The sequence below is a fragment of the Nipponia nippon genome, unplaced genomic scaffold (assembly GCF_047370975.1).
Source record: "Nipponia nippon isolate SJK-2023a ecotype South Korea unplaced genomic scaffold, ASM4737097v1 scaffold_1, whole genome shotgun sequence".
Taxonomy (NCBI): Eukaryota; Metazoa; Chordata; class Aves; order Pelecaniformes; family Threskiornithidae; genus Nipponia; species Nipponia nippon.
Genome location: NW_028262290.1, coordinates 22,333,124 through 22,355,692, shown reverse-complemented (window position 1 = coordinate 22,355,692; position 22,569 = coordinate 22,333,124). Strand labels below are relative to the sequence as shown.

Here is a 22,569-nt window from a genome sequence, read left to right as displayed (position 1 = left end):
TCCCTTTATCTGCTGCTTATAGCTTGCTAAGGTAACCAGTAATTTGTCCAATTAGTAATGAGAGCACACACGCCACTGGCTCATAGCCTGGTTTCCATCCTATTTTCCAGGGTTTCTTAGCAGAGCTGACATTCAGCCAGTTGTTTCCTAACCTCTACCAACACATGGGGTTATATGTATGAGAATAGTATCCACTCAGAAGAGAAGTGGGTGTACTCAGTGACAGGTTATCTAGCACTATTGTAAAAGTAGAAAGCATGAAGTGTTTAATACAGTACAGGGAAGAACATTGTATGTTACCAGACAGTCATTGCCACCAGGCAGAAAAATCATTGAATGAATGGACTTGGCAGAACTGAAAGTGAACAAACCCTTTTTTAAGCCTGGATTCCAGCCACATCCGTGCTCTGTGCCTGGGAATAGGAAATGAGGCACAGGCTACAATCAGTAATAAAACTTTGGGAGAAGTGTAGCCAGGAAATCAGAAGTGCCTGCTACACTTACATCTGGCCTCATCATCCTGGATACTTGCTTGACAGTTGCCCTTCTAATGGCAGATTTTAAGCAGCTTTGGAAATTTCAGAAATATGTAAGTGAACTTTTGGAAGGCAGGAATGGCTTTGGAACTTCTTGTCAGTATTAAGGATTTTTTTTTTTCTTTTGGTAAAACGCTGAAAATTTTGTGGGCATTTCTGGAGGACAGGAGAAAATAAAAAACTTCTGCACAATAATAAGAGACATCACACTGGTGAACCTGCTTTTCTTACTTGCCTTTGGCAGTAACTCATGGATCATGAGGAACCCACGGATTGCTGCTTTTTGAATGATACTGAATTTCTCATTTCCAGAAAGGTGTGGGGAACCAAGAATAAGCAGAATTAAATGAACTCCATTCCAGAACAAAGCAAGTATTCCAACAGAAACCATTTCTTGACCTTGACAGAACAATTCAAGCTCTTACAAACAGTTGCTTTTGACACTGAAAAGTCCTCTATGCAACTGTCTTGGATATGGTGTTTTACAGTACAAAAAAAGTCTTGACTAGTCATATAAGCCTCATGAACTTCACCACTGTCACTTCCAGCAAATATGAGTGTGATTCAGGGAACTCATTCTCACAAGAGATGAAAATGAGCAGGACTTAAATATCAGTTTTCAAGCCTAACTTTTCATTATCATTAGGTCTTTGCATAAACGCACACCAACTTCTCCTTTCCCTCTAAAATTTATAGCAGTTATTAAAGTGGATACTTCTATTTTTGGAAACAATGTGGAAAAGGAGAGAGATTTTGCATCAGTACAGATAGCTGGTATGTGCTATTGAGGCCATTGTCAAAATACACATATATAAGGGTTATAGATATGCATTGCTGAGTTTTCTACTTAAATGTTTTCTTACTGTATGGTTTGATGTAATTATCTGGGTTTACAACCAAAAAAACGCTATCATGCCTAAGAATAAGATTTGTATTATGGATAAACATTTTGGCCTAAAATGCAGCTCATCTGCAGAGCCTGTTTTTTCAGTCTCACAGCACGGATCTTGGCCACTTGCATTAACAGAGTAACTCACTAGAGCATAGGGACTAGAAATTGTAGTCTTGGGATACCTGAGTTCAGCTCCAGGCTCTGAAGTTTGCCTTGGTACTGGTTACTTTCAGTTCCCTGGTAACTGAAGTCCAGAGCCCTCTCAGGCAGCAATGTTCTGAGCAGAGACATGAGTGCAGACAACTTGAACAAAATGGAGTTTTATTTGCATTGCGTTTTCTGAAAAACATATGTTATACAATTTTTATTAAACATATTTTGAATACTGTGCTATTCTAAACACCTAATTATCACTGCATGTTATTAGTTTAATTCTTGGCTTGAACCCTTGCAGGCTAGATGATAAAAAAAAAAAAATATTAATCTGTAAAATAGATCAGAAAGGTTTTTTTTTTATGGACTTCCTAAAATGAATACTTTGTATTTTGTTTCAAGTATGCATATTCATCTCAAGTGGTTCTGCTCAGTTAGTAGAACACATATTGTGTGTAACTGATTATTTAATAGATTTTTGTCTTCTGTGTTTAATTTTTTGTGACAGCTATCAATACATGTAATATTTTTCTTGGAACAGAAAAAGATGTAATAACAAACTGTTTTGGCCGATGATAAGTTGTTTGCTAGTAGAACAAGGATTTTAGAAAGCTACTCTGTATAATCTTGAAAAGTTTATACTTTGATGCAAAAGTTGTGACCTTTACATAGATTCTTGTGCCCAAGAGGAAACAAAAGTGAAATTATTTCAGTACATGAGGCTTAAGAATTGGCAAAAGGCTTGTGCTTTTTATGCACTGGTAAGCAAATCATCATACAAACAAAGGCTGTAGATTATAAGGAAGCCACAAAACTGAATGTAACCTAAAATAAACTTGAAGTTCAGCATAGATAATATGCTTTAAATGAAGAACGCAATGTTTGGCAAAATTAAAAGGCAAGCAAGGTCTCAGAGATTACATGTGTTGTTGATGGAAATGGGCCAGACTACCAACTACCAATTATATACTGTTGTCAGTGTAAAATGTTGAAATGTGCCAGGTTTCCAGATTTCCAAATTTTGTTCTCAACTTCATTCAGCTTCTACTTGTTAGTAACTCATGTTCTGCCCCATTCAACAAAGAACAGTCAACGGTGAGCTCTTTTTGAACCCGTGAGAAGGTAGAGGAAGCCACTTGCTCCTGACTCCACAGACGCCTGTTAGGGCAATGACGACCCTCACATCCTTCCCATGGAGGTCAGAGACATGACCCCTCTCACTGCTCTGCTGCAAGCCAGAAGGCTTACGCATGTTGGGGAGAAGGGCTGAAAGTGAGAGAAAAACGTGCAACTGCTATGTCCTGAGGACAGCGTGTGGACTCAGAATTGAACTCGTGACAAGCAGGTAGATTAGAAAAATGACATAAGCAACATGGACTAGCCCTGCTCTCCCTCTTTCTGGAAAAGGGTTAGTGGCAGTTGAGAGCTTCAGGCAGCATTTTGGTACCCAGAAGAGGCATGCTGCCAGCCTCCTGTCTTGCCTGATGGAGAGAGGGAACTGCCTGTTTGTTCCTACAACTCCTCTATGGTATAAAGTGCATTCTCAGGGGAGTTTTCCTGAAAAACCCAAGCAAATCCCAACAATTCTTGCCATATGTGTGAATATCCATGGTAAATAATTGTTTGAGATAATTTTTAACTGACTCAGTGTAATAATTGTTTTGGTAAGAGTCTCTGACACTTCTGATGAAATAATTGTGTATCATTAATTTATATCTGAACTATATAAAGGATATATTTCTGCATTAAAGAAGTTGGTCTCCCAGATTTAGTTTTTTTCCAGGAGGTTATCCTTTGTTCTGTCTTAGGCTTCATGTGTGTTTTTTAATAACCTCATCTCAAGAATCTCTGGGATGATAATTCTAAAGAAAAATAAATCTCTTTTGCACTTTTAATTTTTTTGCTTAGTTAACGTTTTAATGTTTTATAGAAAATGTTTCATTTTTGGGGTTTTTCTTGCGTCTGTTCAGGGAGCTAAAAAGCCTGCTTAAATTAGATTAATAATTTTTAGATTGATAAAATTTACAGTCTCTATTAGCAAAATTAGGTGAGTTGAATTCCATGCTAAGAATTTAAAGATCACTGTTCAGAACCCTTTAAATCACAGGGATAAAAACAAAAGAGAAGTCGAAGTCTTTTTGTTTTCTCTTGGTATTTGAATCTCCTACAATATACTATGCCACATTTTCCAGCTTTTTTCAGCAACTACAGGAGCTAAAAAATTATAACTTTTTACAATGAAAATTTAAATTTCCCATGACATCATTTACCTTCAGAAATAGGGGCCTTGAGAAAAAACTGCTGTTATAGAATGTGAAATGAGTCTGTAACTTTGGTCATAGTGAGACAGTTTTAACTATCATATATGGAGATTTGATTTTTGTGGGCTCAGAAATATGAATGAAGTAGCATGCTTGAAAGAATCGTTGCAATTCTGTAGCACATGGCAGCTGACTATGAATGTGCTCCCAGTCCACTCAAAATGGAAGGTAAAATGTGTGTGTGTATCTTAAACTACTGCTTCTGGATTTTACACCTAAGGTAGTCTTCTACCTTACATTTGGCATGAGATGGCAGTACTTATACAATGATATGAATGGCTTAAATGATTTATAATAACTTGTCAAGGTGAGGTAACTTGTTATACGCTTGCAGCCAGTGCTTGAAAAAGCATTTTAGAATCATTATTCTGTGCAGTATTGTTGGATAAAAGAAGACAAGCTGTATCAAGAGAAGATATTTGCACCTGTCTGGTGGAATTAGGTAAAAGTGCACTTGGAAGAATAAATTAGATTTTCTTTTTCTTCTGCTATTAACCAGTTTATTGTTTAGTGCCATGGGCTCTTGTATCACTCAACCCATGTTTCCTACTGTTGTATTTGCAGCTAACAGCTGGTCACATCCAAAAGCAAAATTACTTCTCTTTGTCACAGCTGGACTGTGTGCTGCATGTTACCAGTGTTGGGTGTCCTCGTAGAGTTTAGCTATAATGAAAAAGAAGTAAGTCTTGAATGTTACACTTCTGGAGCGTCATAAATTAAATGCATTTGCTTTACTACAGTATTTCTCTCTGATTTGTGTTTTGAAATTGATTGCAATTTAGTGATTGCAAAGTATTTGTGAGCTTAAATAAAACAACTGTTAATGATCTCTTTTCTTCTGCAGAAAATTACATCAGCAGTTTGAGATGTATAAGGAGCAAGTGAAGAAGATGGGTGAAGAATCACAGCAGCAGCAGGAGCAGAAGGGTGATGCCCCAACCTGTGGCATCTGCCACAAAACAAAATTTGCTGATGGCTGTGGCCATAACTGTTCATATTGCCAAACTAAATTCTGTGCGCGCTGTGGAGGAAGAGTTTCTTTACGGTCAAATAAGGTATGGAGTTATGAAAGTTTAGTAACAAGCTTCTTCTAAACTCAGTATCTCTTATTCATTGCTTATGCATCCAAATCACATAGCTACTGAAACAGATTTCCTTTAAGGAGGTAATGATATCTACTTTAGGGGCTTTTAAGACATCTGTCCTCATTTCAATTAATTTCCATTTGCAGATGAATTTGTGACTATGGTTTTTAAGTTAATACATGCCACATCTCTACTGACAGACTCATGAAAGCACTATTCTTTGATTGGAGGATTGAGTCTCTGCAGTGGAGACAGGGCAGTATATCTAGTGATCTAGTGATGCCAATATTGAGACACTGATTATTACAAGTTAGAGTAAGGATTTGTTTCTTTTCTCCTTGCCCAGGATCTTCTGTACAAGATGACTGTAAAATTTGTGTTAGAACAGTATATACAATATATTATGGAGCTTTTAAATCTTTATTATCTTTTATACATATGCACATATATTGTACATATGCACATATATTAAGTATATGTACATATAAATATGCATACAAATGTCAAAGTGTTTTTAGGAAAAAATTAAATGCACTAACAATATAGAGTTACAGCTAGTATACTGGTGTTTATTGTATAACAACAGGTAAAACAGCAATCTGAATTTTTAAAAAGTTGGATCATAGAGTAAAAAATTCAGCAAAACTGTTACTCATAACTGAGAAAACAGTTATGAGATCAGTTTATTCAACATTTTACACGTCTTTCTTAGATTCTGACAGATAATTGTAGAATATTCATGATGATACTCAAGATGTCTTATGCTAGTCTTTTGTGGAAAGACATCTTTTGTAAACCAATACAATAATTTAATAATTTAATATTTATTAATATAATTATTTTTCAGTATAATTTATTTCCATAAATCTATTTTTTTCTGTAATATGTTCATTGCAAATACCATGCAATCTGCAAGTATTATCTTAATCTTTTGGAAGGTAGGAGACAATGGTGTAAATGTTATGTGTTTCTTTGTCCAAGATTGAAAGATAGGCTTAAATAATGGACTCAAGTTTTTGATTGACAAAGTATAAAATAATTCCTGATAATTAAAGTGACTGAGATTATGTGTAAATCTCTCAAACTGCCTTGGATTTTGTTAAGGTAATTTTAAAATTGTGTCCTCAGTAAGCTCACATATTTTTATTCGTTTTTTTATAGCTCACCAAATCATGTTGCTGGTAATAAGAAATATAATAATTTCTGTATTAATTTCATGTGATTATAAAAAGCAATCAGGACAGATATTTGAGTCATTATGTCTATATACTTAAAAACATAGAAAAAGTGCATTAGGAGGAAGGCTTCATCTCCTAATGAAACGTTCTTATACATCATTTAAACTGTCCTCAGGATGGATCATGTGAACTTGGCAGATATTTGTCTGACTTTTAACAGATTTCCAATGAGATTCTTCCACACCCTCTTAGGTCATTTGTTCCACTGCTTCACCATCCTCACCATAAAAAGCTTTTCTTACTGTCTAACCTAAATCTGTCTTTCTGTAAGCCAACTTCTCTATTCAGTATTATGAGTCTGTTCTGCAACTCTTCTCAGCTGGCTTTTTTCTACTACTGTTGATAATTTAGTGGAATAAATAAGCTTTTCTGTCTCTCATTCATTTCTGTTCTAGATAATTTATAAATATGCTGGGCAGAGCATCTCTAGACAGATCCCCTGTGAGGTTTCACTGGTGATACCTCTCCGCTAAAAAAACCCTGACCATTTATTCCTGTTCTTTTCTTCTTGTCTTTTCATCAATTAAGTTTTCTCATGGATGAATTTATTCCTATTCCATAGCAGCTGAGATTCTTTAAAAGCCTGGAAGCCCAACTCAGCAGTATGAATAAATCCCATTTAATCACTTTCTCTGTGATTCCTTGAAGGAATTCTAATACATATAACGGACATGAATTCCCTTCACTAAAGCCATTCAGACTTTTCCCACATTTTATCATAATTTATTCATATGCTTGCTAATTTTATTCTCTATTTTGGTTTCTACAAATCTGTCCAATGTGGATGTCAGACTCGCTTGGCTATTATTCAGTTGATCTAACACTGAAATTTCTTAAAAATGAATAAATTGATATCACATTTGCCACCTTTTATTCTTCCTGACAATGAAAGACTCTGTATTACAGTTAATAGTTAGATATTTTAGTCTTGAGATGTTTTACGCTGAATGTCATCTGATTTTAAGAATTTGTTACTGTGGTTTTTGTTGACTCGCTTTATAGCTTCTCTTTCTGAAATATCAGTTTGAAGTATATCCTCTGGTTCCTTCTGCATAAAATAATATTCTAGAGTAAGTATCTCTCTAATAACCAGGAACATGAATACAAAAGATTTAATTCAGACAGACTGTGGCAGTCTCCTATTAATGATCTCCTTTATACTTAGGAGTATACGCATTAGTCCATGAAAATTATTTTTAGTCTACCAGAATTTACCAGAATTCATTCTTTTCTGTTTTCCTTAATGGATACAACTTCAACATCTTGAAGGATGACTTCTAATAACTTCCTGTTTTAACTTTGCTAAATTTTCTTTGGTCTTTGTAGACATTTGACATGTTATAAGTGTCTGCTTTGGACCTTATATAAGGTGATTCTTAAACTGTCTGAAACGTTCTTTGATGGAGCTGTTTGATCTGTTTGTGATCTTTTTCATAGTATCAAGTTTCAAGCCAAATTCATGCCGCTTACACCAGATTCTGCTACTAAATAGTTTAGTACAGACCAGTGTTAGCAGCATGCATCTTGGAAGATGTAGAATTGCAAAGAACACTTCTCTTTCAAAGGTCACAAGGAGGGCTACTGCTTACAAGGTTCATGGTCATGAGTAGGAGCAGAGCATGGAAGTGTTTGACTGTTGTCAGAGCATTACGTTAGGATTCTCAGAATGACTGGGTGATTTATTCCTTTTTCAGTTTAGTTATGCTGCCTGAAATATAGGCATTAAAATTCAGTTCAGGTTGTACAAAAATTATAATTATGTGGGAGTTCCTTCTAGATCAAACAAATAAAACTGATAATGGTGGTACTGCTGCTTCTGTACTGCTTATTATCTTAGTGAATGGAGTATTCAGCCTGGATGGGGGCTTAAATTTCATGGGAGTAAGGGACCTTGAACCATCATCTCTTATGCTTATGAACAACTTCAGATTGATTAAAATGGAAATAATAAATCGCATGACAGCAAGCAGTAATTGTTCTTAGTAATATAGATACCACTGATATACAAAATATACTACTGTTCTTTTTTTAATTATATACTGATTTATATAGGGGAATGCATACTGAATGAGACAGTAGACAGCAGAATAAGGTTTATGCAGCTGAGAAATTTACATGCTAAAATATTGGACAAATACAACTTCCAGATAGATACGACTTTGTGTTCAGTGAATATAAATTTCAACAGCTCAGAATGCCAGTTCAGTAAACCAATGTTTCACTTGTAGAGGAAGAAAACAATACTTGTCTGAAAACTTAATTTGATGCATGCTGAATACCTTCTTTCAGGGTGTTTGGCAACCTGCTATCACTTGCAGCCACTGAAACATCCTTCTCTCTTTGTCTTTGAACATCAAAAGTAAGAAATTTTCAGTTGTTATATAGGACCCAGCAACTGCGTGCAAAACACATAAGGTATAAGCAGAGAACTTCTCTCAGCTCCCTTTGGTTCTGTGAAAGCTTTGCATTCTGATTATTTGTCTGGGGCGATGTTTGATTTTCAGAAAACCAGCAAGTTCTCTTTGTTCAGTGATTCTAACTGCAGAACTTGCAGTATGACCATCCGTATGGAGTCACAAACCAAAATTTTAGCATGCTTGTGCTAATGCGTAATCCATTTCATTCTGTTGACAACTGACAGGCACCAAAGAATTAGACTGTCACAATCAGGATTTATAAGTCACTAGGATTTGGGATAAACTCAGTGATTTCCTATCGCATACAAATAAGTTGGTCCTTAGGAGACATGGTTTGATTCTGTATTTCTCCAGAAAAGACATGTGACATTGCAAACTTGAGGAAAGGGTTTCTCTAAACCAAGTATTTTGGGTTTTGCTTTTGTTTTTTTTTTTTTTCTTCTTTTTTTTTCTTTTCAGTTTAGTCCATGTAACACCTGTAAAATCTGATAACCTACAAATGTATTCATCTTTCTGGATAATCTCAGTATAAGTACCGCTGAAAGAAAGGAAAGTCAGCTGCTAAATTATTCCAAAGACAATCTGTTATTTAGAAGTTGTAAATTCACAACTGGAGGCTGTAAAAGGTATCCTTCTAATTAGGGTGATTTTCACATCTCAGTCTCTCCATGAATAGAATAGATTTGGTATTATCAAATATATCAAAGACTTCAATCTGAAATCTGGTCCTGATTATATGAGAACAATGTTAACGCCATAGTGAACATCTATGATTGTTAAGATGTCTCTAAACAACGATCAGCTCCATTTTATTTGAGGTTATCAGTCTCTTTATTCTTTCGAGAGTTATACCCAAACTTATCAGGACCACAGTTCAGCTAGTATACCTCATGGTCCTTAGTACCGTTCCCCACTCCTTCCCCAAAGGGGGCTTGGCTGCCTGTGCTCACGGGCAGCTCTGACATGGTGCAGCTGTGACTTGGGATCAGCTTTGGGGAAAGAGCTGCGTGAGAAGGGGCTGCAATGAGCCCTTTTGGGACCTCCAGCCCCTCGCCTGGGAGCTGCTTTTCAGCTCAGGCACTCAGCCTTGGTCCCTGTCTGAGCCACGCCACTGCCTGTCTGGGTCCCTCGCTGACCCAAATCTGTAGGCTTGGCTTCCTGGCTGGCCTCAGCTCTGCCTCATCACCGTGAATCTGCTGGGGACCTGGAACCTTTGCTGACGCTAGTTACAGCCCTGGGCCCTACCCTGCTCCCCTTGCATGCGTGCTGTTGGACACAACCCTGTAGGCGGGGGCATGGCCTGTCTCATGTCACCCTTTGTACCCTGCTCCTGGCCCTGGCCAAGCTGCCGACCCTCCTTGTGTCTGGACAGTATAGAAGTAGTTAGCTGTCCCAGCAAAACGCTTCTTCAAATTGCTGCATTTAATACAAGAGTAAAAACCTTGCCACAACTTTTAAACCAGGAGATGTTGCTCCTTTCCAGCCTGTAAACTTTTCTTGCAAACTGATGCCTAGCAGAAATGATATTTAGAATCTGCATTTCTATATTGACACCTTGGGTTCACTTGATTCTTCAAAAGAACACTGTGATTTTAATACAAACTATGTGGATATGATCACTCCCTTCAGATGACAGCTGCACAAACCATTTCTGTTATTAATTTTATTTATTTGAAACTATTTTCATTTGGTAGCTGTTTTGAATTTCATTAAACAGAAGATGATGGTCTCAATTTAAACAGAGGCTAGGCATGTTTGAACTCTTCACTCTGTTTCAAAGCTTTCAAAAACCTTAGAGGTTGTTATGATCCTGACACAATGAAGAACTGATAATTTTAGACAAACTGATAATTTTAGACACTTAACGTGAAATAATACTGTCTTGAAGAGTGGCTTTGGCTCGCGCAGTCAGATGCTAGATTGACCTTCTAAAAGATTTTTTTTAAAAGGATAAGGTGTAGATATTGACTCATTCTAGATTTATTTTGTGTATGGGATGGACTTCCAGTCATTTTGCTAACATTTCCGAGTGTCTGAATATTCATGGAGTTAAGGCCTTTCCCCATAAAACCGATACTAAAATATACTTGTGGAACCGATACTAAAATATACTTGTGGAACAGAACAAATACCACCAAAGTCTGACTGATTTGTTGCTTTTTTAGCATCAGTTCTTTGAGAATTGAATTGAATAATTTCTTAAATGTCTTTGCTATTGAAATGACTAACAAGATTGTCTCTCATGTGGTCAGTCATGTCACTACTAGCATTGCACTGCTATGAACTCAAGAATGTTTGACAGCAATGTGGGGGAGGCAGCTGAGAGGCTGGAGGTAGTCTTAGGTGTTTAGTAAAGTGTGATGGCTTGTCTTGAACTTCAAATATCTTTATATTTCATAGCCTGTTTCTGAAAAGAGACTCTTGATCCTGGAAGTTATTCAGCATAGGTAGATTGTGTGAACCAAGTCTTGATTACTGTTATGATCACAGTGTGAATGACAGGATTTGGAGTCTTAACTGCCCTTTCAAAGCCACCAATTTTTGGGATTACTGCTTTGTGCTGGAAAGCTTACACTTATATGGTGAAGTGTTTGAGACTCTTCATTATGCCATTAATTTCTGAGAAAAATCTTTCATCTTCTTTTAATACATAGTTTGTAAGTACATATATATATGTATATATATAAAATTTTAATTGTTGCCTAAGTGGTGCTTGTACTTTGGGATATATTTTGAGCTAACAGAGAGTGAGACTTCTCTACTGATGATATCTTTGGTACATGAGAATTACTGATTAGCCATGATTTTCCCTAATATAATATGAAGTTTTAGGAATGTGAGTTAGTATGTTCTCCTTGCTTACAATCTTAGGATGCATTTAGTATGTGCTTTAGGTTTTCTGTGATTAAAGTTAAGTTTGGTTTTTGGAAACTCTTAGTTTGAACACAAATTAAGATTTGGAAAATGAGACAGTGATGGAATGGAACAGTATTACCAGATCAATATTTATGAGCCAATAGTTTCTAACATTAGAACCTCATGGCACAAGAGTAGGTATTAGAAAAACTATCTCAAAACTCTTAAACTGTCCTTTCTAAAACATATATCAGTGTTTCAGTGAGAGTTTGTTTCTGTCTTTTAATTTTTTTTATTTCTGAGTCATCTCTATTACTGTTTTCTAGGTATACTTCATTATGTTGTGATCTGAATTTACTTTTCTTGTATGAATTTACATTTCTTCTTGTGTATTATGGTTTTACCCATCATACGTGTTTTAAAAATCCTCATATCTTAGGTGAAAACCTTGGGGTTTTCACTCACTACTGAGTGAAAAAAATAGATTAGAGCATAACTCATAGTATGAAGAAGTACAGATCATCTGTTTGTTTGCAGAAGATTATTAGAATAATTAATTGGTAAAATTTTCTATATATAATTATCACTTACAATTTGGCTAGACTGGAATACTATGTTAGAACAGCATAAAAGTAGTCAGGACAATAAATTATATTAGTCATTATTTTTGAAATAGAGATAAAATTGGGAAAGAAATCCATATGAATGACAAAACAGAATGTTTAAATATATGCGGGTGTATTGTATGTAGGAGAAAGTTATTTAAAAAAGGTAATATAGCTAGATTTTCTTCATGAGTGAGGAAGAAGTATCATAGAATAATTGGGTTGGAAAAGACCTCTGGAGGTCATCTCATCCAACCTCTTGCTCAAACAATGTTGAATTACATGAGTTTTCAGAGGACCTTTCCCAGTTGAGTTTTGAATCTTCAAGAATGGAGATTCAGCAACCACTCTGAGCAAACTGTTCCAGTCCTTGACCACTCTCATGATTAAAAAATAGAAGAAAAATTTCTTTATATCTAGTCTGAATTTCCCATGTTCCAACTTGGATTTCTTGCCTTTTGTCCCATGCTTCAGTGTGTATCTTTGAGAAGAATACTACACATAATACTACTTGTCATCAAATGACCAAACTATGGGTCTTGTGTAGTGAAAATTGTAAGGAAATAACACAACTTCTGAGCATTTTCTTGAAATATTATAGACCTTATTTATAGTCTGGTTTAAAATTTCAGGGATAGTGGTGTGGTGCAGAATATGAAAAAAAGAAGTTAAAACTGAAGACATTAAAAGTTATTAAGACATTAAGAACTGTGCTAGAAACAGGCAATCCTGCTCTAGAGAATAGTCAGCCTAGGCAAGTAGAACAGTAAGCTACGCTATATGACAAAAAAATGAAATAATAAACGTACTTTTCATCTCAAAATTTGTTTTCTTAAGGATCTTGTCCCTTTTAAAACCTGGTATAAGTTTTAACCTCTTCTACTTAATATTTACATTTTTCATTCATTATTGATTGTTTTAAAGATGTTCCTATTTCCTAGTTTGAAATATCACTGTGTCTGTTTCACATTTTTTGTGAAACCTGCTACCTTTACTTTTTTCTTCGGTTTAATGTATTTAAAATCTTTGTCTTTTGCTATTTTACCTACTGTGTCTTGTTGGAGTTTATTTAATTTTCTCAAGTTCTTTTCTTTTAAAGTTTTATTTTTAGTTGCTGTCTGCATCCTTAAAGTGGGGAGCTGGACTATTCTGTCTTAATTGCTTTTCTGTGCCGTTACTTACCCCTTCCTGCAGCTGCGAGATGTTCACTGAGAAAGCAACCTGATCAGGCATTTACAATTTTAAAAATTTCTTAGCCTCTGTGCTAAAAATACCTGCTTATGGATTATGCTCCTCTGGCATAGTAGAGTATATTTCTTCAGAGGTGAGGAGGAGAAATCGAGGCACTAGCTGTTTCCATTCAAAACATCTGTGAGCACTACTGCCACTCTTACTGCAGAGGGACAGGAAGCCCTGCTAGGAAAGTAGCAGAGCACCTGGTGCTGTGCAAATAAATATGCCTCTGCACACAGGAGTGATAATGCTTAGAAGTCCTGTGATTTAGATAGCTTTCAATGATATTTGCTATTTGTATAACTGAGAATGCCATTAAAACCCATAGCATCTTTGAAAATACTTTATTCTTTTACCACCGTATATAGGATCACAGAATAAGTTGGGTCAGATGGGACCTGTGGAGCTTATCTAGACCAATCTCCTGCTCCAAGTAGGATTAACTTCAAAGTCAGACCAGGTTTTCAGGATCTTGTCCAACTGAATTGTAAAAATCTCCAAGGATGGAGAATTCATAACCTCTTTGGACAACATCTTTCAGTGCTTAACCACACTTGTGGTTTTGTTTTTATTCTTATATCCAATCCAATCCCTTGATTGTTGCATTTTGTCCATTACCTGTGCATCTTCAAGAAAATTCTGTCTTTGTCTTCCCTACAGCTCACCTTTAAGTAGCTGAGGAATGCAAGTAGTTCCCTTTTTCCTGCACCCTTCCCTACCCCAGCCTTCTTTTGGCTAAACAAGCCCATCTCCCTCAGCTTCTCCTTGTATATTGTGTGCTTTAGTGCCCTGACTGTCTTGTTTGGCCTCTGTTGTATTCTCTCCTGTTTTTTTTTGTGTTTCTAGTGTTGGGGGGAACCTAAAACTTCTGTAAGAGTGCAGGAGCACAAAGCTACATGTCATATAGGTATCTGAACAACAAAGCTATAAAATGAGTTGTCACCCTTGGTGAGCAGTTGTATTTCCAACATGGCTAAGTGCTTAATTGCATGCCTAGATTTAGTCTCTGTATTGGCATGTGAAATTAAGGTACCAGAAAAAAATCATCATTCATCATTCACAAAGACAGGGAATAGTTTTGACTGAAAGCATTTTGAATATTTTTGTTTTCTAAAGTATTACTCCATTTACAATTTTAGACAACTAAAAAGCCAATTCCTTCAAGGAAAATAATAATCAATGGGAATGTTTGTATTTAAAATTTTGGGTATGAAAAAGAAAGTATAAATGATATAGATCTGACATGACATGCAGTAAACACTTGTGACAAACTCTGTCTCCTTATGCTTTAAAACTAGTGTTTTAAAGACCTGTTGAGTGACTAACATGCAGTTATACCATTATACATACCCTGTATCTGGCTGTAGTAAACAAACATCCTTCATGTCACTGGACTGTTTGCAAGTGCAAAGGGTTGATCCATGCTAATCATTTGCAATACTGGGGTCCAAGGCATGTAGAGCTAAATTCTGCATCCTTTCTATGAGATGCCCCATTTATTTTATTAAGGTAATTTGGACGTGCCCCCCCAATTATTTTTATGAAAATAGTTTTCTTTTTGCCCTTCTTTTTTGTACAAATATTTTCTTTGATATAGAAAATCATCTCAATTTCACCTATGAAAGGATTAAGAAAATTATTAAAATGATATATTTTTCACTAGATCTTTTTCACCGCTAGGGGAAATAAAAAAGATATATATTAATTCCTTTAATATTTGTTTGTTTATTTTACTAACAAATACTACTGCTTGCTTTCAAAATGAAAGTGACTCTTTCCTTTGTCTTTTTTTCTGTCCTTTCTTTCTTGCTTTCGTGGATATGAACTCCAGGAGGACAAAGTGGTTAGAGCCTTTTTTCTGTCTAAAGTTCTTTTCTTTTATAGGTAGACTTATTTCCTGGCCTACATTTGCTTTCATTTACACAGGTGTAATTCCTGCTGAAGGCAAGAGGAGTTACTGTCATTAAAATGAAAGCAATGTTTGGCATGAAAGGCTTACCTGTTTTCAAATAACTTACTAATAATCTGTGAGTTGTTGTGAACAGTATGCATGATATTCTTCTCTGTTTGCAGCTTTTGTGAGCATGCCCCTACTTTGCTTTTAGTTTTGCAATATGATATGTGCACAGTTCAAAAAATAAATAGGAAATTGTCTTGTAGGTGTTTCTCTTACAAAAATACAAAAGAATTTTATCAAAGTGGCATAAAGTTATAAAAATATTTTTTACACCCTCTGGTAGTCATGTTTGTATCATTGATATGTATGCACTCAACATTTTAGCTTGCAATTTCTTTTTAGCATGGTAGTTCAGTTTTGATTTTTACATGACAAACGTTTAGGAATATGCCAGCAATGTCACAGACATGTCCACTAATATATAAATTATTTTCTAAATTAAACGGTATGTCGGCATTCCTAAAATGTAGTGCACATATTGTATTGAGCATAATGTTGAAATAATATTACACGTTATGCATGTCACTGCCACTGTGTTTGTCTTGCTAATATTGCACCTACAGTAAATATTTTAATCTGATTTTATTTTAGCTATGTTTAGAAAAGGTAGTATAAATCCAAATTTGAGAGTAAGCCTGAATATATTTCAATATTTTACCAAATTAAATGTGATTTTTTTTTTTTAAATAACAGAATTGAGAAAACTACCTGAACTAGTGTAAATGTGCTCTTCCATGAAAATCTCTAACTTATTCTAAATAATAGCAATTGCAAAAGCAACTTGCCCTATAGTGCTTGGCAAGTAAGTTCCTATATTAGATGGAGTAAAGAAATTCTTTAGCGTTCATATGCATTTAGTGAATGTATCCACAGTAAAGTCTTTTGCTACAATAAATGCAATTTTTTCTTACTGATAGCAGCGTCAAGGCTCACATTTAACTCACACGTACAGTTCAGAAATACTTTGCTTCACACAGAAGTTGTAAGCCATCTGCTGTTGTTACCATTTAGGATATGTTTTTACTAGTGGGCAAGCGATCTTTGTGCTGGGCCACATGCTGGTGCCCGAGTCTGTTAGAGGGCTACATAGTTTTCTTTAGGTCTACATCGTTACAGTTTTTCACAAATAAAAGGCTGTGAACTCATAGGCAATGTGAAGTAACACGAGTTCCTAGAATACAGAGATAGCTGTAGAGTACAAAAGGTAGATTAATAAAAGGAACAATTTTCTCCTTGAAGAATTTACCCTCTCAATATAATCTTGTAATTGATGCATGCTAACAGTATTCCTACACTCAATCCAACAACTAATGTCTGTGAGGTACTCATCTATATTGCAGCAGTACCAAATCCTAAATTCACTTGGAAAATAAAAAAAAAGAGTGAAGGAGGTCACAGTAATAATGTTATATGATTATCTAGTTTTACCATGTACGTGTGTTAAGGAGGGAAGGGACAGGACTTTCACTAGCTAATCAACAAGTTAGATTTTTCCATAAATAATGACGGTGTCTCAAGATGCTTTAGGTAATATCTGGTTCTGCTGATTTTGAAATAGGTGTTTTAGAAGTTATGAAGGCAGAAAGAACAGTAAGTATTTTAGGTCAACTTTTTCTCGACTACAAACATTGTGAAGCAGGGACAGCAGTGGTATTTAGCTTGCTATTTTAGTGCTAACAGTAAGGTTAAAAACCCTGGTGTACTGTGTGCAGATTACCATCAAAACAGATACTTCAATATAAACAGGATTTTTGAATTTTGTGTGATACAGCATTTACCAGTAGATTAGCCTGCTTAGAGAATCCTTAGTATACTGGTTATCCTTCATTTTCCAGTGTTAGCATATCAGAGAAGGTGTGAATTCCAGTATTTCTTAAGAGGCCTGTTCTGTATTTTGTTACTGTAGAATGGCAAGTTCAATCTACAGTGCTCCTAGGTAAAGCTATAGCTGCCTGGTGACTGTTGGTGGTATGTTGACCCAATTAAACAATGCAGATTTGGAAAACGCGGTATATTCAAAGCATCAGGTCTGTGAGGAGTTAGAGAGTAGGAAGACATTTTAGTATGCCCCCTGTAGAAATCTTGTTGCATCTTTATCTAAAGATTGAGATTTTAGAGAAAAGCTGGGACAGCACATGGTGTTGAATGATTGGGGCAATCATATGCCATTCTACTGGTGCTGTTTATGGTGATGGGGAATGGAGCTGGACATGAATTCTGACTGTGTTGTAATGTTGTAGTTGTATCATTAAACATGCACGGAAGGGAATTTATGTTACATACTAATATCACTTTGGAGTATAAAGCTCACTGTGCCTTTTTCCACATAGAACATGGGAATTGACTAATGTCCCAGTCCTTTATTAGTCTGGTATCACAGTATAAAGGAAGTACTTTTGCAAAATGGAGACCCAAATGTACCAGAAAGGAATAATTTATGTTAAGTTATAAAAGAGTAAGATCATCTCCGAGAAGGAAAGAACTGATTTTTTTTAATTGAAAAATAGTGTGATTACTGAATTTTCTCCATCTTCTGAATTTTTTTTCCTTTATGTAACAAGGGTACATTTTAAAGGATTTCCTGCATTTGTGTCACTATTATTCAATCAAAATGTGACTATGTGGTAGAGGAATGCTCTTTGAGAAACCAGACTCAATTAAGGTTGATTGAAATGAAGTTTATTTCAAAAAAACAAGGATTCACAAGATCATCTTCCTTTTACTGAGATTTTGACAATTATATTCCTAACCAAATAACTCTATTAAAATGAGCAACGCCTTTAGCTAGAGTAGTGAAATTGTATGGCTATATCACTGGACAATGAGGAGCTAAGAAGTGCAATACAGTTTGTGTAAAAACATATCTTTATTGCAAATAGTAGGAAATGAAGAAGTAGTAGAATATTTTAATTTTGACTGAACATTATTGTGAATTTAAATGAAATTATATACTATGTACCTTTGCTTGGAGGCAGTGGCTTTAAAGTAATCATTGATATTTCTGGAGAAAACAAATAAGTAAGCAACCTAATACAGGAAGTTTTTGGAAACAGTTGGCAGAAGAAACATGGTTCCTTCTGATTTAGGTTCCTTCACTTGCTGACCGTGATCTGTCTTTTTAAAACTTTGATAAAATCCCTATACAGTGTTTAGTTATGGACATTTGAGGTTTAGACACATCAAGTCATGTTTTGTTTTTCAAGTGTTCGTGTTCTTGTGCTTTGCTTAATAACTGTTGCAGGTACAGAGATAGAAAGACCAGTTTTGTGGTTCAAGTTAGATGCAACTTAATTAAATTACATGGAAACATTATTTGCAACAAATGCTGTTTAAGTCGTTGCTGCTGTCTGAAAGAGAGGGAAAATCTCTTTATGGATTAGCCAATGCCTGTTGCTCATAGTGAAATGTGTTTGTTTTTTTGTTTTTTTTGTTTTTTTTTTCTCCATCCCAGAAGTTAGGATGTGGTTGCTCATTGTCTCTCATAAAACCAGAGTCAACTGAAACAAAAAGATGATGTATAGGTGTGTTTATGATATAGAGAAAATGTGTTTTTTAAAAGCTGAAGGAGAAAGGGGACTTCAGAGAAACCGTGATTCCTTTACATTCCTGCTAGTGAGAGGAAGTCATCTTAATTTTCTTGCATCCCCTTCATTCAGTGCTAGGAAGAACAGTCTCCTGAGAAAGCACTGATGGCACTGGAACCTGATTTGGAGCCCATCAGAGAAAGTGGAAAGACTGAACTATTTGGTATTAATCTCACAGATTCTAACACAGATCTGTAACTTGAACTGGAAGAACAGATTTTCTTTTCATAGCTGTATTTCTGCATAATCAGTTAAACACTGCTCTTGCTGGTCATGATCTGGCTTTTAAAAACTTTGGTAAAATCCATGTACAGTGTTCAGTTATGGACATTTGAGGTTTAGATACATCAATTCATGTTTTTCAAGTGTTCGTTTTCAAGTCACAAGTTTTAAAGTAACATGAAATGGGCAATTCAGTGGCCTGGCCTTTGGAGGTTCTGATACTTTCTCTGTTCTTTCATCTCTTTTAGTGGGTTCAGGAAGTTGTTTTCAGGGAATCTGTTTTAAACTGCTACAGGTAAATCGAAGCCTTCAACAGCACTGTTTATAATTCTGCAAAGGATAAACCTGAGAAGCAATGATAGGGAACTTCCTCCTTTTTCTGTCTTTATTTGCTGTGCAAGTGGATAGAACATTTGACACTTTCCTTGAAGTAAGTCTTCTACCTTTGTAACGTTATGCATTTTTGAAATACTTAAGACACAGACAAATAGCTTGTCTTTAAAAATCAAGTCTTCAGCCTTCACCAGTCTTAAGAACTTGAAGAATCTTTTTTTCATAATGCCATCTCAAAGACTCCTCTAAGCAAATTCAGAATCAAATGTATTATTTACTGAATAGTTTCCTAGGTTAATTTCCCTAATAACTTGACTGACTTTGGAATTTTACTTGAACTTTAATCATTAAATCAAAGTTTTAATAATTTTTGAGATTCCTAGACAGAGTTCAGACAATGGCAGTTATTTTCAGCAAATTAGTCTCATAAAACAATTCTATATAAAATTACATTAGAAAAGATCAAAAGCAATTATCACAGGGCATTATTGTCCCTCCCTTTGTCTTACTGCAGTTAAAACTTCCTATTACCCAGCTTTCCTTCACTGTGTTCCAGAGTAATGAATATTATTGTTCCAATCAGGAGAGACCAAGGTGGTGGTGAGAATGCTTCCTGTCATTTTGTGGAAATTTCACTGTTAAATGAGAAAGAAAATTTTTCTCCTTTTACTTCTGCCATTCTGAACAGTTCCTGGGCTCGACCAACAATCCTATTGTTTCTAAACGATCTGTGTTGTAGGTCTGTATCTCCACAGTGCCCTACAGCTTTCTCACCTGGAATTACACAAATGTGACAAGTGTTTGTAGAAACCATAGGTTGCTCCTCCTACTGCTGCCTTCTTGCTATTGGAAAATACCTGTCTGGGTAAACTCTTACCCTGTTCTTGACACTTGACTCAGACTGACTTCGTGTCTTATGAAGAAACACAATCTGAGTCTCATCAAGGTTTTCATAGACTCTAAACAATATGGGGTTTTTTTTGACAAAGAAATATGTTAATTTCCAGATTACTGAAATTTGGAAAAAAACCCCAACTTTTTACAAAGAAACTCACAAAAACAATAGAATATTTCCTAGATTTAGAAGACCTCTGACAAAAGCCTCCTGTACCAGCTATTATTTAGGATTGTTTTCTGAGATACCTCTCTGCTGCAGGAAGCTTAATGATTTTCCTGAGCTCTTGAGTATTGTCTTTCAGATTGGGATCTCTAAAAGTACTTCGGAGAGTTGGCAACTTAGACCTTCCTGTCTTGGGCCACTTGTCCTAGGCTGTTCTCTGATCCTATTTCTCATGTATCTATTTGTCTAAGCTGCTCTCCTTTATCTTACTGTGTTCAGAGCTCACTCTTATTTCCTTCATCACTACAGAATGCACCTTCAGTAGTAGGCGGTTCCTTTAACGAACATGGAACTGAAAGCCCATGGTTTTTCTGTCTTCTGTTTCTTGGAGCTGGATTGCAAAACATAAATAAAATGGACTCTCTGTACATATATTTAAATACTAAGTTGCTTCTTTTCTCTCTGTCAAAATTACTCTGATTGCACAGTCTCCTTTTCCAGCTTTTCTTGTATTTGAAAGTTCATTGGAAAACAAAAATAAAACAAACTTCTTGACATGATGTAGCTTCAGAATGGTCTTAACTAGTTCAATCTAATGACTACGTTGGGTTTTATATCTATGTAGTGAGACTTTGCTTTTGTTAGCAAGCTCCATGCTTGAAGAACACACTCAGATATGTTTCTTGCTTAAGGACAAACAGAAAACTAACTAGAAGACTAAGTCTTGAAATATTTTTACAGTCATGTATGTACTTCTATATTGGATGAGCAAGGGTTTATGTGCCCAAAAGCTTGTGTAATTTTTTCACCTACAACACTCATTGTAAAAGGTACTAGTTCGTCCTATAAACCTTGTCCCGTACATGTACACTATGGTGTTGTAATTTTATAGTACAGAAATTAGAAGTAATTGATTTGCTTTTAGATGGTACTGAATTTCTGAAAAGCATTAGAGTTGATTTAGAGAGAGCCTGGTGGAATTAGAAGGTCTGGCTTTCATTTTGCGAACTATTTATCCTATCCCGATAGTATTAGAAATTTATCTTTTAATTTCAAATTGTGCAAAATAGATCCATTTTCCATTTAAATTCTTCTTCAAGCTATCTTAAAATAATCTTATCTTTAAATGTGTACGGAAACAGTGTAATAACAATATATACTTTATCACATTAATAAATTTTCACTTTCACTTTTGTTCAAATTAATAGACCTATTTGCAATTCTGGAACGTGAAGATGAAACAGTTCTTGAGCAGTAAGTTATATTTGCCACCTGTTGCAATATTCAGAAACCATATCATGTGCTATTAAGTTCCAGGTGTAGACCTTTATCAAAGGTAGCTCAGCAAATCCCTTGTTTCAGTCCCAGGTGTGTAACAGCACACCTAGGACTCTTTGGATGCAGTTAGACATTATGGCACAGCAGGGGATGGTATAAATGTTTAATTGTCTAGGTTCAGCTTCAGTGGCTGGAAACCAGTGCCTATATATATAAATAATGAAGACATTGCTAGTAATAGAGTAAAGCGGCAAACCTCCCAAGGTGGCTTGCTTTTTTTTTTCTCAACAGTTTACTTAGGGCTTTATTTAGCTAGTGTCTTCAAGGAACAGTTTATTGATAGGCTGCGGAATTAAATGAAAAAGGCCTTGCATCTGAGTTAATATTGTCTGTTTGCTGTTTAGATCTGCTGTGTGAAAAAAGGAATTTGTATGGCAAGCATCTGTTGATATATCAAATACTGGATGCACAGGCAAGGCAGTTATTCAGCATAGTATGAGTGACTTTATGTAGAAAACTTCAGCAGATATCGGACTTCAGTGCATTCATAGAGGGATTTAAATAAATGTGAAAAATACTGTGTTTAAACAAGATGTCAGCTATGAAGTATAAATAGGAAGGTATTTGAAAATTAAAACTTCCTTGGTTTGAACGATTATAAAGATGCCTTCATTCAGCATCAAGGAGATCTGCAGAAAAGCCTGGATTTCAGGTAGCTAATTCAATTTCAGTTGATTGATGTGTGTTAATGTTTGTAGTTTTTTGAGAATTAGTTTCATGTAGTTCACAAGTCCTTCTT

At 35.5% G+C, this 22,569-nt stretch overlaps 1 protein-coding gene across 45 annotated transcripts in view; it reads left to right on the top strand.

Annotated features, from left to right (window-relative positions):
- Positions 1-22,569, top strand: part of RIMS2 (regulating synaptic membrane exocytosis 2) — a 503,677-nt gene that overhangs the window by 95,291 nt on the left and 385,817 nt on the right. For 32 of the 45 annotated variants that reach the window (XM_087747743.1, XM_087747979.1, XM_087747970.1 and 29 more), the window contains 2 exons: positions 4,747-4,957; positions 15,168-15,179. In XM_087747743.1, coding sequence (XP_087603869.1) covers positions 4,747-4,957; positions 15,168-15,179 — 223 coding nt within the window. The remainder of the gene's footprint in view (positions 1-4,746; positions 4,958-15,167; positions 15,180-22,569) is intronic. The other 13 variants (XM_087748045.1, XM_087748037.1, XM_087747735.1 and 10 more) reach the window with 1 other exon arrangement.